The 16,018-nt window shown below is 29.5% G+C and overlaps 1 protein-coding gene across 1 annotated transcript; it reads left to right on the top strand.

The window, feature by feature from the left end:
- The first annotated feature begins 14,704 nt into the window (after positions 1–14,704).
- LOC133681779 (uncharacterized) lies at positions 14,705–15,744 on the top strand. The gene is made up of 3 exons (XM_062104918.1): positions 14,705–15,193; positions 15,319–15,459; positions 15,550–15,744. The coding sequence occupies exons 1-3, from the start codon at positions 14,705–14,707 to the stop codon at positions 15,742–15,744; spliced, it is 825 nt and encodes a 274-aa protein (XP_061960902.1).
- The last annotated feature ends 274 nt before the right edge of the window (positions 15,745–16,018 follow it).

The raw sequence follows: 16,018 nt of genomic DNA, 5'->3' as shown, positions 1-16,018 counted from the left end.
TCCTGGTTCCTAGAATTAACGCATCATATTTCGATAAGGCCTCTACTGTCATTGTCATTTCTATTCAACTGTATTTTTATTTTTGTATTTTAAAATAAAAAATACTTCAAAAATAACTTTGATTAAACTCTCAATAATGACCTTAATCTTCTTTTATATTATATTATAGATCTTTAATTATATTTTTTAATTAAATATGTTCCTCGGTTAAAATAGAAAATAATAATTAATTTAAAATATTTGACATACTTATAAACTAGCACCTATTCAAAATATGTTTTTTTTAGTTAAAGAACATGTTGCAAACAAAGAAAAAAAATAAAATTAAAAATAAGTTTTTCAGTAAACAAAATATATATTTTAAGATTATTTATTTGTGAATTTTTTTCAATAAAATTAATAGGTTTTGATTTAAATTTATTCTGAATTTTTTTATGAAATTTTATTTTAAATTTATGGTTTTTCTTAAAGTTTTAAAAGGAGTTTTTTACATTTTTCAGTATTTATAGTTTGAAAGAAAATTTTTATATTTATAATTTTCGTAAAAAACTTAAAATAAATTTTCCTGTAATGTAATGTTTTTATAGAATTTTTTTAAAACTCATTCTTTTTGTTTTTTATTTTAAAAAATTTATTTATTTATAATTTGTTCTTTTATTGAAAAAAATTCTACTTCTAAATTAAATTTTGGATACGTGTTAGCTTATAAAAATATGTCACGTGTCCTAAACTAATCTTGGTCTATTGTTTACTCAGTCGATGGACATATGGAGCCAAAAAGATATATTTAAGGAAGGGACATATTGAGCCAAATTTAAGTACTTCGACTCTTTAATATTAATACCCTTCCTGTTATTTTAACTTCAGAAAACAAAAAAGTGGAAGTTATTACACTATAAACAAGGATAAAAGTCATAAAATTATGCACTGGAGACTTAAAATCCATGACATCATCAAATATAAAAAAACTAATTTATTTTTGAGGAAATTATTTCCTAAAAAAAAGCTATTTCTCAACAAATAAATCAGGCCTAACAAATATGGATTAGTATTTTTAAAAAACTAGAACTTATATGCGAGATTTTTAAAATCTAAAGATCCGACAATTGAAGTAGCGATTTTATGCTACTCCAAAAAGAATGGTATCGAGAAACTCTTATAAAAATTTGAACACGATACAATAATTAGATTAAAAGTTATGGTATTTTTTAATCGTTATTTTTGTTTGGTGCGACCAAATCTCTTTTTAGGTTTAGACATGTCTCATTGATTCATAAATACATCCGCTAGGTCATCCATGTAATCTATTTAAAATAAATATTTAGGTTTAGACATGTTTCATTGATTCATAAATGCATCTGCTAAGTCATCCGCGTAATCTATTTTAAATAAATATTTGTCTAGTTATTACAAATCTATACTTGACTTTACAAAATCACCCGTGAGAACTACTGTGTGAATAATAGCTTTTTACAATTTTAAATGTTTAAAAGTTGTTATTTAAAAGCGCAACAACTATCTTGTCGCACTTGAAAATAATAATATTTAGTGAATATCACATTTTAGAAGCGCTATAAGATATAAGTATATTATTTCATCATCTTTTTCAAAAATATTATTTTGTTAAATTTTTTAATTTAATATGCTAATTTAAAATAAAACTATGTGGGTTTTGAGGTGGTTGTAAATCCAGCGATGGTGGATAGGTACGCCGGGTTTTGATGTTAGTTATGTGCATGAAGCCCACTAAAAAAAGCTAGAAAAAGTAAGAAAAATTAGTTTTTATAATTGAGTTTTATACATAATTGAATTATACTCAATCTCAATATCAGCCTTAACCACAAAAATAAACACATTCTTGCACCGGCTTGTTCAAAGTTTTTTAGTTATATTTTATATTTATCAAAATATCAATTTGTTTTAGTTATCTTGATAATAATTAAAAAACCAGAATGAAAATATTAAAAGGTTCATAAATGCTAGTTAAACAAAAACATGCTTTTAAAGATGATTTAGCAATTTTATTGTACTTTAAAATGTAAAAAGATGTGGTTGTCCTTGATCAATTGGATAGTAACTTATGAAACTTATAGAAAAACTATATTATCTCCCATAGTCATTATATATATATATATATATATATATATATATATATATATATATATATATAACAAATGGAAGAGTAGAATGATAATTACAATATTTCAATAAACAATGAATCATCTTGTAATAAACAATGATTTTCCCTCTACAATTAACTTTTGTCAATACTGTATAGTTTTAACAAAGTAAACTCTAATAAAAAAAAAAAACAGTGGCCAAGTAAATTTTAATTGAAAAAGGAGGGTACCAAGCCAACCCATCTAAATTAAACAAATTAGGTGTTATTTTGGAAACAATGTATTGATCCGTTGAACAAATATAGTATGCATTCATTTCTCAAACACAACAAATGGTGGCAAGATAATTTTTTTTATTTTTGATCAACTTGGTGTTTGAATCAGTTTATGTGTATCTTGATTAATTTTATGTACACTTAAAATAATAATCATATAAGTTTCTAATGATTTTAAAGCTTGTAGGACTTGTATCAATAATTTCTAAAAAAACAAATCTAGAATCTAATCTCTAATAACAAGACAATATTATTGAAATAGTGGTTATGAAGTAATGATTCAAGAAAAAGTTACATTAAAAATAAGACAGTGTTATATTTGTTCAGTCGTTAAGAGTTTGTAAATATTTTTTCAATTAAGTATTAATTATAAAATTTATAACTTAAAAAAAATATTGGGAAAAAAATAAAAATAATAATTGATTTAGATTATAATTATACAAAAATAATATATACCAACAACTATCAAAGAACAAGAAGAAAAACCTACAATATTAGCACTAAAAAATGTGAAATGAAAAATATAGCGTGGATAAAAAACATACAATATAACCACAAATGCAAGGTAAAATGATCAAGTGGAAGGGAAGAGGAACAATATCTCTACATTAAAATTACTTGGATAATATCAAAATCAAGTTAGTTTCTCGTTTGTGACAACAACTAGATTGAAAATTATAATTTTTAAGTTATTATTTTAATTTAATGTGATCAAATCTCCTCATGCACCTGTACATATCTTATTTGTTTATAAATATATTTGTTAAGCTATTCATGTAATTTATTTAGAGTAAATCTTTATATAATTATGACAAAGTTATACCTGATTGTTCAGAATTACATGTAAAAACTACTGTGTTAATAATAATATTTTAAAACTTTAAATGTTGTTGTTCAAAAATACAATAACTATTTAGAAATAATGATATTTAGGAAATATAATGTTTTAGAAGAACTGCAAGTTATAAGTGTATTATTTCATCATTTTTTTTAAAAAAATACTATTTTATTAAAAATTTTAATTTAATACGCTAATTTTACAAAAATCCACGGTTTTTGAGGTGGATGGAAATCCTGCGACAGTGGATAGGCACGCCGTGGGTGCCGTACGTGATTTATACATCGCCAGGAGCTGCCGAAAAGAAACGATGCGATGACAATGACGTTGAGGGATTTGGACAGGCGAGGCACTGCTGGGGGTTATCTGGACACGTGGGTGGGGACCTCATTGTTATTTTATCCGCTACAAAAAAGAATCATTAAGATAATTTGTATGACGAAGCATACGTGGATGTCATCGAATTTGTTCGAAATTCCCATATTAACCCCTCTCGTAAGTTTTCATTTAAAATTGTATGGTGGTGAAAAGCTGTGCATTGTAACACCCCCCCAGATTGCGGCGAGGTTCATTGATGATCACTATATTTATCAATATTATACACTTTCTTGATTTTTTATAATTACTTAAAAATAGCTTTTACTATCCAACCAAAACAAACAATGTCATCTGTGTTCCGGAATAGAATAAGGTTGGTTGTTTGTGCGTTTTAAATAATATTTTTTTTTTAATTTTAGATTGTTTTAATGTATTGGTATTAAAAATTAATTTTAAAAAATAAAAAAATTATTTAAATATATTTATAAATAAAAAATACTTTGAAAAATAATTATCACTACAATACTAAAGAAGCATTTAAGATATACATGTTTGTTGATCCAGTATGAAGAAATACATTGATGTATTGATTTTAATTTCATAATATTACATGGATATATTGTTATGAAACATACTAATACTCCATTATATATTGCTAAAATCATACAGTGAATATAATCATTTTTTATTTGTAATGCGTACATTAGCAAAGCTTTATAGGTGCTCAAAATTTTAAATTTAAAAATTTAGGATTTTTGTTGTGTCTTTGGATCTTATAAAGGGAGGTTAAAGATAGATACTATTATTTTACCTTAATGAGATATTTATTGAACCTAAAAATTGATTACAGTTCACGTTTTGGATTCTAAATTAAAATGTTTTATAAAATCACATATATGTTTTTTTAATGTTTCGTGTGTGTGTATATATATCACACTCACATTGTCATTACTATTCCTTGCATCTATTGGCCAATTTATTTCATTTTATGTTTTTCTTTTTTTAAAAAAAAACTCTTTTTTTTTAAGCTAAGAACCAGTTTAAATTTATGTTCAGGGATAGACCTTAGTTATATAGTTGTTATTGAAGAAAAAAGTGTTTAATAATCTACATGTTTGCATTAATATATCCGAAATTAAAAGTTAAATAGAAATTTTTAATTTTAAAGCTTGATATTAACCTTGCAAAAAAAGTCAGAAAAGACATACACATGCTAGATTTTTAATTTTAAAGCTTAATATTAATCTTGCAAAAAAAGTCAGAAAAGACATACAAGAGTGGTACCACTCATTTTAATGATAAAAAAAAATCTAGCATGTGTATTTCACATGCCAGACATGCTGGTCGTTTAGCCTTGACTCAAATAGCTAGCATCCCAGCCTAGTTATTTGCGCATGGCCCAAACAACAAGCAATTTTAGTTGTTAAAGTCCACAGCTAAACAACTAGAAATCTTAGCTGTTTTGAGCATGACTTCATCCCAACTAACCTTGGTTTGTTCAACTTTGTCTTAACACACATCTCTATGTATTTTTTTTAAGTTCTCAAAAGTCATGCACGTGATATTTTTTCTATACATTGTAAATATTATTTTTCTAGCCAATGATTATTTTCTATTGTTATAATTAGTCAACATCTCTATCAATGATGTGCATGGCATAACAACCCATGACCTAAGTTTTTTGAAAAATATTTTTCTTCTCAATGAAAAGTTCAAGGACTAAATGTATAAATACATGTAGCCACAAGTAAGAAATGGGAAGAAGAGTCCTAGGTCTTGGACTCTACACTCAATCATTAAAGCCTGGTCATGCAATCTCAAACATGATCATTAATCTCTCAACAATCATTCAACAACTCCTGGAACCACAAATAATCACCAACAATCATTTAACAACACAATTCTTAGAATCATAAACAACCATTTAACAATTCATAGAATATACAATTTCTCTTAAATTCTCCTGCTACTTTTTCATTTGTCATACATTGTTTTCCTTTTCTATAATTTACTAGCTTAAGCATCAGAATATCTCCTATACTCATATGAAACTTGTTTTGTTGAAAAAATCATGGGCCAACCTAAGATCACAATTGTAAAAACCTCAATTTTTGTCTGAAGTTTTTCACAACTTTATCAGTGGTGCCATCTATGAAAAACTGAACAAAATCTAGCTCATTCCTTTTCATTAAAAATTCTTTTTATGACTGACAAAACTCCAAGACAAGGAAGAATAACTAATATCCCTATTATAGGAACTCTTCTAGATTTCCATCAACTCTTAAATCAAATGCAAGTGCTAAATAATGTTGTTCAAGCCATAAAACAATAGTTTCACGCTCTTTCATTCCATCAACAAGAAGTACAACACATGGTTCAATTACTTACATCAAATGCATAAAAAAATTTCAATTCTAAAAAGGAATAAGACAAAATGACATGCAAAGTAGGCATGTTACTCTAACTTTATTGGTTGCCCTAGGCCTGACCTGAGCTACCAGAAGTTGCCACTCGGGCTTGGCTTAGGCAACCATACCTATTAGTTACCTGTTAGGCCCAACGATCAACATAGTTTTCATTTTCTCTCTCTAATTTTTTCTTCTCTCTTTGTCTTTTCCTCTCTCATTTATTTTCCCATGCATTGATTATTATAATGTGTATCACATATAATTTTGTTGTCTTGTGTACATAAAATTTTTACAGGACAAACACCTATCACCGATAACAATATTTTTGTTATGCTTATTAGCCCATATGAATTCCAGTGAAAGTAAATATACTTCGTCACACATATTATTTTAAGAGTATTCCCTGACCTAATAGGGGTATGGTTTTATGGGAACAACTCATCACCCTGATTTGTCAATAAAGAAAATTAAGTTTTCTATGTGAAGTTTATTCATGACTTCATCAATGAAATTATCTATGGCAAACAAAATAATATGCTAGCATATTCCTCTTTACTCTTCATCAAAAACACTTTTCATGGTTGACAAAACTTTAGGACAAGGAAGAATAACTTCGGAGTGAGCAAAAAACCTGAAAAACCTATTAAATTGAGAAAATAAAAAAAATAAACCAAAAAACCTAACCGAGAAAAAATAATGAATTAACCAATTAGAAAACCCTAAAAGAATTTCAGTTCAGTTCAATTTCGATTTTAAATGTCTAAAACCGAATGAACTAGACCAAACTAAATCAGTTAAACCAACACTTAAAAAAAAAGTATAAATACTCAATTTTCTTCCCAACCCCAACCTAAACCAAAATAGTCGCTTTCCCCACCCCATAACTTTCTCTCCGCCTCTCATCTCTCCCAAGTACTAAACTTAGATCGAACCCAAAAGTAGTTCTCATCATCTAAATATAGTCACATATTTCATGTTTGTGTAGAGATGGAATGGTGGATGAAGCTATTGGGTTCTTGGAAGACATGATAAGTGGAAAGTTTCAGCCAAATATGAAGCTATAAAATTGTTCTTCGTAGGTTATGCAAAGCACATAGAATTAATGATGTTATTGAAGTGCTAACAACAATGATTGAAAATAGTTGCTAGCCAAATAAAACTACTTACACTGTTGATTGAAGGTATTTGTTTCTCTAGATCAAAAGCTCAAGTAATGAAGTTGGCTAATTCTCTTTACAATATGAATGTTATTTCTGAAGATTCATTCAAATGTTTGAACAAGACCTTCCATTTGTTTGATGTTTAAAAAGACTTTATTTATTCAGATGCTGAGAACTAGCTTTTGTTGTTCTTAGATGTCTCATAAGTCAATTTTTTTGGTTTTTCTAGTTTTTTAACAGCATAAACCGAACCATACTAAATTGAAATCATTTAGTTTGAATCGGTTTGGATTTTTAATTAAAAAAATTGTTTTGGCTATTTATTTAAGTGAAAACCGAACTAAACTGAAAATGATCACCTCTAAAGTAATTGATCTTTCTATCACATGGATTCCAACTAAGTGTACAATGATGACATAGTTCCTTAAAGAAACATGATAAAATGACATATAAATGAGTAATGCTTGCAATCCTACACTTAGAAAGAGCTACACACATCGTTTGCATACGAGACGCACCAAACAACCCATTTGCCATCGATCTCCATCTGAGTCTCACCTACGTACTTGAAAAAGACCAAGGTGTGATATAAGCTCCATGACTTTACAAGTTTACAAGCAAGAATACAACTCCCATCAAATAAGAGAATCATTACTTTGTTATAGAATATTGTACACTCAATCATTTAAATAACTATGAAGGACTTCCAAACCTCTGAGAGCATATACAAATTATAAGAAGCATCTCAGTACTTGTCACACAAGATAATAATGCTATTTACAAAGTTCTTCCAATAATGCTCCATAAATCTGCACAAGAATGGTACCATATTTTAGAGTCTGACTCTATTATCTGTTTTTGTGATCTCAACTTCAAACTCATCTCTTGCCTAAAAAAAACATTTCAAATAATAAAATATATATAATAGAGCTCTTTACCATCACATAACAAGAAGATTAGAGCATCATAACCTATCTCCAAATATTCAATGAAGAGATGCTCGGTACGAAAAGACTCTTTGAGCTTATTACCATAAAAAAACTTAATTAATGGATTCTAAAACTATTTTTTATGGGAAAGGTTGTATACTTTCCCTGACCCGAATCTCCTCAGCATCAAACGCGCAATGAAATATTATATCAATGTGAAAGAAGCCAACACGACCAGAAAATGACACATTTTATTTTTATTTATGAGTAGAGTCTTCACAATGCCATCAGTCTCCCACAAGAACATCCAAAAAAAAATAAAAATCAAGGTGCACATCTATGATCGCTTCATATTTCTCGATTCTAGGACTACACTTTTAACCACCACACAAGCTGAGAGATGCTAGCTGATATAAGAGAGAAAATTTATGCAATATCTACCTTCCATAAAAAGTGTTGTAACACGAGGAACCATAACAAATTCTATCCTTTTTCACCATGATTATAGGCATGACACTAAAGAATGCCATGCCATGAGAAAAAAAAAAAACAATTGATCACCAAAGGTTATCTTCACCAGTTCATGAAAAAAAAACTGAGCATGAAAGGAAGGAATGCGCATTTGATGATCTATCTAAGATTAAATAATAATCAAATTTGCTCTAGGAATTGTATTTTTATCTTTTTAATTTTTCAAATAAAAGACAACAATATTTTTTCATGTCTCTATTAAAATCTCTGTTATATATCTTAATGAAAAATCTTCATAACGAGACCTTTATGTCTCCAAACATATCTCTATGAAAATCTACACGGTGAGATCTTCATGTCTTTAAACTTGCCTCCTATCTCTCCAAAAGGATCAAGGATCATTCTTCATGTCTTCAAGACCACTTGTCTCTAAAAAGCTTAAGCATCTGTTTTCTAAAACATTAGCAAAAGCCAGTATGCATAACATAAAGGTGCGAGCATTAATCTTTCATGTAAACTCAACCATAATAATATTTTCACGCAAACATACAAGTAATATTTGTATAAATCAAGCAAGTTTTCCTATTTCTCTTCTTCCTCTTTGGCCAGACTTGGGTGACTAGGTACTAGCGCCCAAACACCAAACCTACTTATTGCCTATTAGGCTTTAGTGACAAGGCTTGACCCAACGACTAATACGATCTTCATCTTTTTCTCTACATTTTTTTCCTTTTCTCTTCCTTTTTTTTCACATTTATTTTTCATGATATTGACATTTTTAATGCACAACACATATAACTTTTTGCAAGACATACATTTTTTTTTAAAATCACAAATAGCTACATTTCTGCTACGTTTACTAGCACAAATGAACACCAATGACAATAAATATGCTCTACCACACAGATGTGGCATGTCAACTTCCCCTCAAATCTTGTACCAAGCATAAAACCCATGACACAATATCACATCAACATATGAGCGAGCCACCTTGATTAGCTAATGATACGATTCCCTCCTCAATGAAAAAATTACAAGCTTGATTATATAAATAAACCTAGTTACCAGACCAATAAGAGATAATCTTTCTGGCATACTAGGTCCATAATCTTGTAATGTCTAAATACGTTCCCTTGCACCTTTTACATTATTTTCTCCTCATCCATTAGTTTCTTTACACATACAAATACTAACTTAAAAATTAGAGTATCTTTTATCCCAACATGATATCGATTTTATAGGAACCACTCATTAACTTGGGTCGACATTCGAAATAATTAGTTTTTCTATGTCAAATCTTTTCATGACTTTATCAAAACTCAACCTAATGTCATAGGAGTGACGATTCTCCGCAAGCAATAACAGTTTTATTTATCCAATTTGCATAGTAAACCAAGCATTTCCTCCAACACATTAGGCATCAATGCATTTCATATAATTCATAGGCATTTCACATGTCACTTGCTTTATTGCCTTAATCACTATCTTTTCAACAAACGATAGAATGTGTTGGTCAAACATCTCCTTGTCCGCTTGCCGCTTGCCACTTGCCCTTTTGTACATGTTTATCTCACTCTTTCATTGGACCGAAAAAAAAAAAGGAAAAAGCCTTTTTGAAACTGAGTCCTAGCCCACTGCCACAGAATTTGTAACGTAGCGCCTCAACTTTTATGTGGTGTTCGGGGAACTTTTACGGACTAGAAAAATATTTTAATTTTTAAAACAATTATAGTTATAATTAAAAAAAACAATTATGTTTAAATATGATATTTTTATATCTAGAAATTTAAAAAAACTAGTTTTCTAAATTTCTAAATTTATATTGAATTTAAAAAATATATCTTAAAGATTCTTCACACATTTTCTCTAAGTTTTCCACTGTTTTCATATGAAAAATAAAATAAAATATTTTTAGTTAACAATGTAACTGTTTTATAATAATTTTTATTTTTAATAAAATAAAATAAAATTAATATTATACAATTAGATTATCAAAAATATATAAATTATGATTTTATTTTATTTTTTAAAATAGATGTATTGTTTATATAATTCTTATTTTTGTTAAAAAAAATCATCTCCATGAATTTTTTTTTAATTGAAAAAAAATATTTTTTTAATGAATGGATAGATTCCCTGTATTTGGTAGGGACCTGTGACAAACATACAATTATTCATCTCCTTTTTGGCACAAGAATCTATCACAACGTAATTGATAGGATTTAGGCATCCATCAAAGCTCATAACCAGACCACCGCTGTCTGGTTCGCGGCTGCAGAATAGTCACTGGTGAACTTGTTCCGTTGAAGAGAGAAGACTTTTTAGAAAGCCATCAGAACCATTTCTGGTTCTGTCAATGCGAGCAGCTAAGAACAAGTGACCAGATCAGGCTCGATCACAGAACCGAACAGCCGTTAAGAAGTTATCATGGGCATTAACAATAGGGTCAGCAACTCCAGACAGCCCCAGATGAATGAAAAACCAGAAACCGTGGTGGCCGGATCTTTGAGCATCAAAATATTATCGGAACCCAGCGACCAAATAAACAGTATGATCCAGGTAAAAAAGCAAAAGCAGCAAAAAGAAATCTAGCAAGGCACTCGGTAATGAGCTTGAGGGCAACATTAACAAACGTAAAGCATAGAAACGGAAGGACTCGTTAGAAATTAATAATGAATCCAGGGAAGAGAACATCCATCGTCAACCCAGAAGATAATATCATAATAATAATAATAATAATAATAATAATAATAATAATAAAGAAAACAATCTGTGGCCATTCCTGTATACGTGGGAATCCATCCAAAGATTGAAGAGATCACAAATCAAGCTGAGAGACCAAGGGTACTGATTAACACTCATCAGACCTAGTGGATAAGATTTCCTATTCAAACAAAGTTGATTTATTTTCCTACATTTCCCTTCTTAGTTGTTCCAATAGGGAAGGATAATTTTATTTTACCCGCTTCCCTCTAATGTTAGTTTATTGGAATCTACTACCCCAACTAATCAACGCATACAAAGTTAGTTCATACTTTAAATGAACTGGATACCTACTAATTATATAATTAAGGATTACTCTAAAAGCATGTGCTTTTTACTAAAACTTCATTGTTCATCCTCTCTGTGTAAAATATTATATTTTTTAAATTTGATCTTAAATTTTTTTTTTAACGATTTAGTCCTAATAAAAAACAAATTGATTTTGATTTTTTATGAAAAAAATGGGATACGAAGAAAATTGATCAAAATAAAAAAAGCACCAAACATGGATGACATGCCATAAATTTCTTAAAAAATATACTTTGATCCTTGAACTTTAAAAATCATGCAAATTATACAATTTCAGTATCTCAATATTTTCCAATTCAATCTTGGTACAAAAAATTATTTTTGTTATTTTTTAGTTTCTAGTTGAGAAATGAGAGATGAGAGAGAGAGAGAGAGAGAGAGAGATCACTGAATTCCAGTGGTAGAGAGAGATCATCGGATTCCGAACAAGCACATGGGCCCTAACAAAATGGGTCAGGCCTAGCAGCGCCTCGTCTTTGCTTTTTTTTTTAATTAATGATTATTTTTATAGTTTTCTCTCTATTTTTTTTAATTTATATTTAAATTAGTACCCTTTCTCTATTTCATTTTGTTTGGAGAATCTCTTTTAACTGACGATTATTTTTTAGTTATGCATTTAAATTTGACGAGTTTTTTTTATTCATATATATATTTTTTTATCTTTTGTATGGATGAACTTTATTTTTTATTTTTTTTTATTTTTGGATAATATTTCTAATATTTGTAGTATTGCATGATGTTTTTTTCTCCTTTTATTTTATTCGATCAATTTAATTTGTATCTCTATTTCTATTATTGTTTGTTTAAATAAAAAAATTATTTTAATAAACAAATTTCGCAAACATAACCGGGTAAATGTTTCGTTTTTTGAGATTAAATATCTTGATCTACACCTGTTTCTAGATTTTTCAAGTTTTATTTTTAGACATCGTTAATGACTTTTTATTTATTTTATTCGCACATGTAGTTCTTGATTTATTTGATTACATGCATGCATAAAATTTTTCATTTGAACTTAGGTTTTTTAAATTACAAAAATGCGTTGAAAAAAACATGCATATACAATTATTTTATAGAAAATAAAAATATATGACCCGCAACGGAGCTTGAGTCACGAAACTAGTTTTATTCTGGTTTACATTCTTGCTTTACATTTTTTATCAAGTCAAAAAATATCTTGAACATAAAAAAAAAATTTAGGCTATAAATAATTATTTGATATTATTTTTAAACTTGATCTAGTGGATCAACTTTGAAACCTTCAGATCTAACGCATTACCTAGCATGAGTTTAAAATTAAACCGTGTGAAAATTTTTATAATATGATCTAGTCGACTTGATTGATCCACCAACTAGGAAAAAAAACTTATGGCCAACTTTTATCTAGCCTGGATTTAAAATTAAATCATGTGGGAGTTGTCTTAATATAAATCATTCAACTTAGCTTGTCTAAAGACAAACAATCCACTTAGTAAAAAACATTTGAGAATGTAAAATAGAATAACATTAAACTGAAAAATTCATATTATAAAAAAATATTACAAAAAACTCTACTTCGTGTAGAAAAAACAATGTAACAACATAAATTGTCGACCAAGATACAAAGCACTATGGATTATTACAATACTTTATCTTTTTTTATCCCTTTAACTTTTTTTTATTTAGCTTTTATAGAGCCAAATCAATAACAAAATAAAAAAAAAAATTGTTGCGAAAGGGAAAGATTCAATGACAGATAATCAAGGTGAAAAATGTGGAGAAAATGGGTGGTAGTTTTAAAATTAGGGTGAAAAGTTCACTCTGGTCCTTCTACTTTTCAAATAATGAATTTTTGGTCCCTTCAGTTTACCCACATTCTAGTTTTTATCCACAATTTTATTTTTTTATTTTTAATCCCTAGTTTGAGAGGAGAGAGAGTTGTTTAATTATGGTGGTAGAGAGAGAAAATATCAATTAACACCAATTTTAATTATAAAAATAATCGATTTTGGTATAATAAGATTTATTTGATGAGGGAGTTTTATTAAGGTGTTTTCCCTTGAAATTGTTGAAACAAACGAGATTAAGTCTAGAAGGGGATTTTGTTCTTAGTTTGGATTTGTATTTTTAGCGAGTTTTAATGTGTTTTTTGTTGATATTTTTAGTTTATTTACATCACATGGATTTTTTAAGTGTTTTAGTGTAAAAATTAGTTGAAAATTATATTTTTTGAATGAAAAAACACCCTTCCTAATGTTTTGGCCACCCCTCTAATTATCGAAAACTGAAAAGGCAGTCGACGCATCGCCTGCACTTTTTAAAATGAGGCACGCACATGCTTTAGTTTTCCGGATCTAATAACACTGGTCTCTTTTATTTGTTTTCTATATTTTTATTTAATTAATACTCTTTTTTATATATATGTTTTTTTTTATTTAAATAATATCTACACATTTATTTTTTTCCGTTAAAAAAAATTATTCAACCAGCGTGCCGACTAGTATAATTCTATGCCCTGTATTATAGCACGAGTCATCACCCATAAGGCTGTTTTTCACTATATAAATTGATCGATAGGAAGTTTAAAACAGATTTAATGACCGTACAAATAATTAATTAATGGTTTTGAATCTAAACCTAAGATGTATAATTAATAGATCTTGTTGGCTTATCAAGTCAAGTTTTTTGAGGGGCATCCACTGAACCAAAAACCATCAAAACCCAAAATGTGTTGGCAAGCCAGCCCAAAAAAGAAAGAAAAAAACATGAAATTTCTCTTGAACATGTGGTTAAACACAGGGGGGTAATTACCTTATGGCTAAGGACAAATCAAACAAAGCGAATTAGAAATTTGTTCGTTATGATTTGCAAAATTTACGCGCTTACAGCTTAATCAACACACTGTTACAGCTTTGATAAAACAGCTTAGCTGGCTAATTACAAACAGTGTCAGTTCAGTTTGTTAGCCAGATGCCATTGTTAACCAACTGTGTCTCAAGCTAAGCCCATGTCCTTACCGGACAGTTCCGGGAAGAACAACTTCCCTAGAGCCCTTCCATTTTCCACACTTGTATAAATATTGGCGATGGACAAGGTAAAAAGCCCACTCCCTAGCATGATAGAACAACTTCCATATGGCTTCCATTCCTGATTTCTTTTCCGACTATCAATTTTCTCCAGATGATTTTTCAGAGATTACATCAATAATGGCTGAGGAAGATCAAAGTTATGTTAGAACTGATTCATTTTCTAGCACATATATGTCAAGCTGCGCAATTTCTAATTTTAGGTGTGCAGTGTTAGGCGATCATCAAGATCATGGCAACTTTCCAGTGTTGTATGATCATAGAAATGAGGATGCACTTGATATTTTTCTGGGGGAATCTGAGATCATGTCCCCGATTCCAGTAACCAATTCATTGCCTCAACCCACTGGCATTTTGGATATAGATGTACTACCCAAATTAATGGATTATAAAATGGGGGGGCATAGGGCCGACATTGCTAAAATTCAGAATTTCGATGCCGGGTTCCGATTGCCGGATGCTTGTGGGTATAGGGAGGATTTTGGTGAGGTTATGCCAAATTTTACGCCCGTTTGCCCTCTTTCCGGAGAAAAATGGGTATGCAAGTATATGCTCCTATGCGTGCTGGTATATAGGATTTTGATACAAGATGTTTTTTGTGCTCAATTTCCTTGCATATAGATTTTCTTTTTGGCGCTCATGGTTTATAAATTGTTATTTAGGAAGTTGAATACGATCAAACGGCGTCAACTAAAAACTCCGAGACAAAAAGTGTTGTCCGGTATACAGCAGAAGAGAGGAAAGAGAGAATTCTAAGGTATCTGAAGAAGAAAAACCGAAGGACGTATAACAACAACGTTAAGGTTATTGTATATTCCGTACTATCTATGCATGTGTTTAGCCCTATATTCAGAAACTGTGCATTTATTAATCGACACTGATCCTTGCTACAGTATGCTTGCAGAAAAACCATAGCTGAGGGGAGACCTCGTGTTCGCGGGAGATTTGCAAAGCCCGGCGAAGTTTTTGAAGAAGAAACTGAAGTTAAGACGACTGATATTATACTTCATAAGCACCAAGAAAAAGGAACACATGGTGATGGTGATGCCATGCGGGCACTTCTAGCCACAATATTCGAAGAAGAATGATAGAATTCAAGCTCCTTAACACTGGAATGTTCATCTATAGTATTCTATCTGACTAAAGTTGCTAGATGAAACCAATAGAATGAATTTGCATATCATACTATATAGCATTTGCTAACATTGAAAATTTTAATATTGTTAAAGAGTTACTTATGCCACTTAAAAGTTCAGTTTTTTTTCATTTATTTCCCTGGGTTCATCTCGACAACTAGACCACATGGGATGATAGGGCTCCGGTTTAACCATCTCCTCTATACACGTGTAAGCAATCAATGAA

This window comes from Populus nigra, chromosome 1 (genome assembly GCF_951802175.1).
Source record: "Populus nigra chromosome 1, ddPopNigr1.1, whole genome shotgun sequence".
NCBI classification, from domain to species: Eukaryota; Viridiplantae; Streptophyta; class Magnoliopsida; order Malpighiales; family Salicaceae; genus Populus; species Populus nigra.
The sequence above is the reverse complement of the archived record's forward strand: the minus strand, read 5'-3'. Positions and strand labels throughout refer to the sequence as shown.

Coding starts and splice junctions, on each gene's coding strand:
- LOC133681779 (XM_062104918.1), top strand. CDS start 14,705: ATGGCTTCCATTCCTGATTTCTTTTCCGACTATCAATTTTCTCCAGAT. Junction 15,194..15,318: donor CTCTTTCCGGAGAAAAATGG/GTATGCAAGTAT, acceptor ATTGTTATTTAG/GAAGTTGAATACGATCAAAC. Junction 15,460..15,549: donor CGTATAACAACAACGTTAAG/GTTATTGTATAT, acceptor TCCTTGCTACAG/TATGCTTGCAGAAAAACCAT.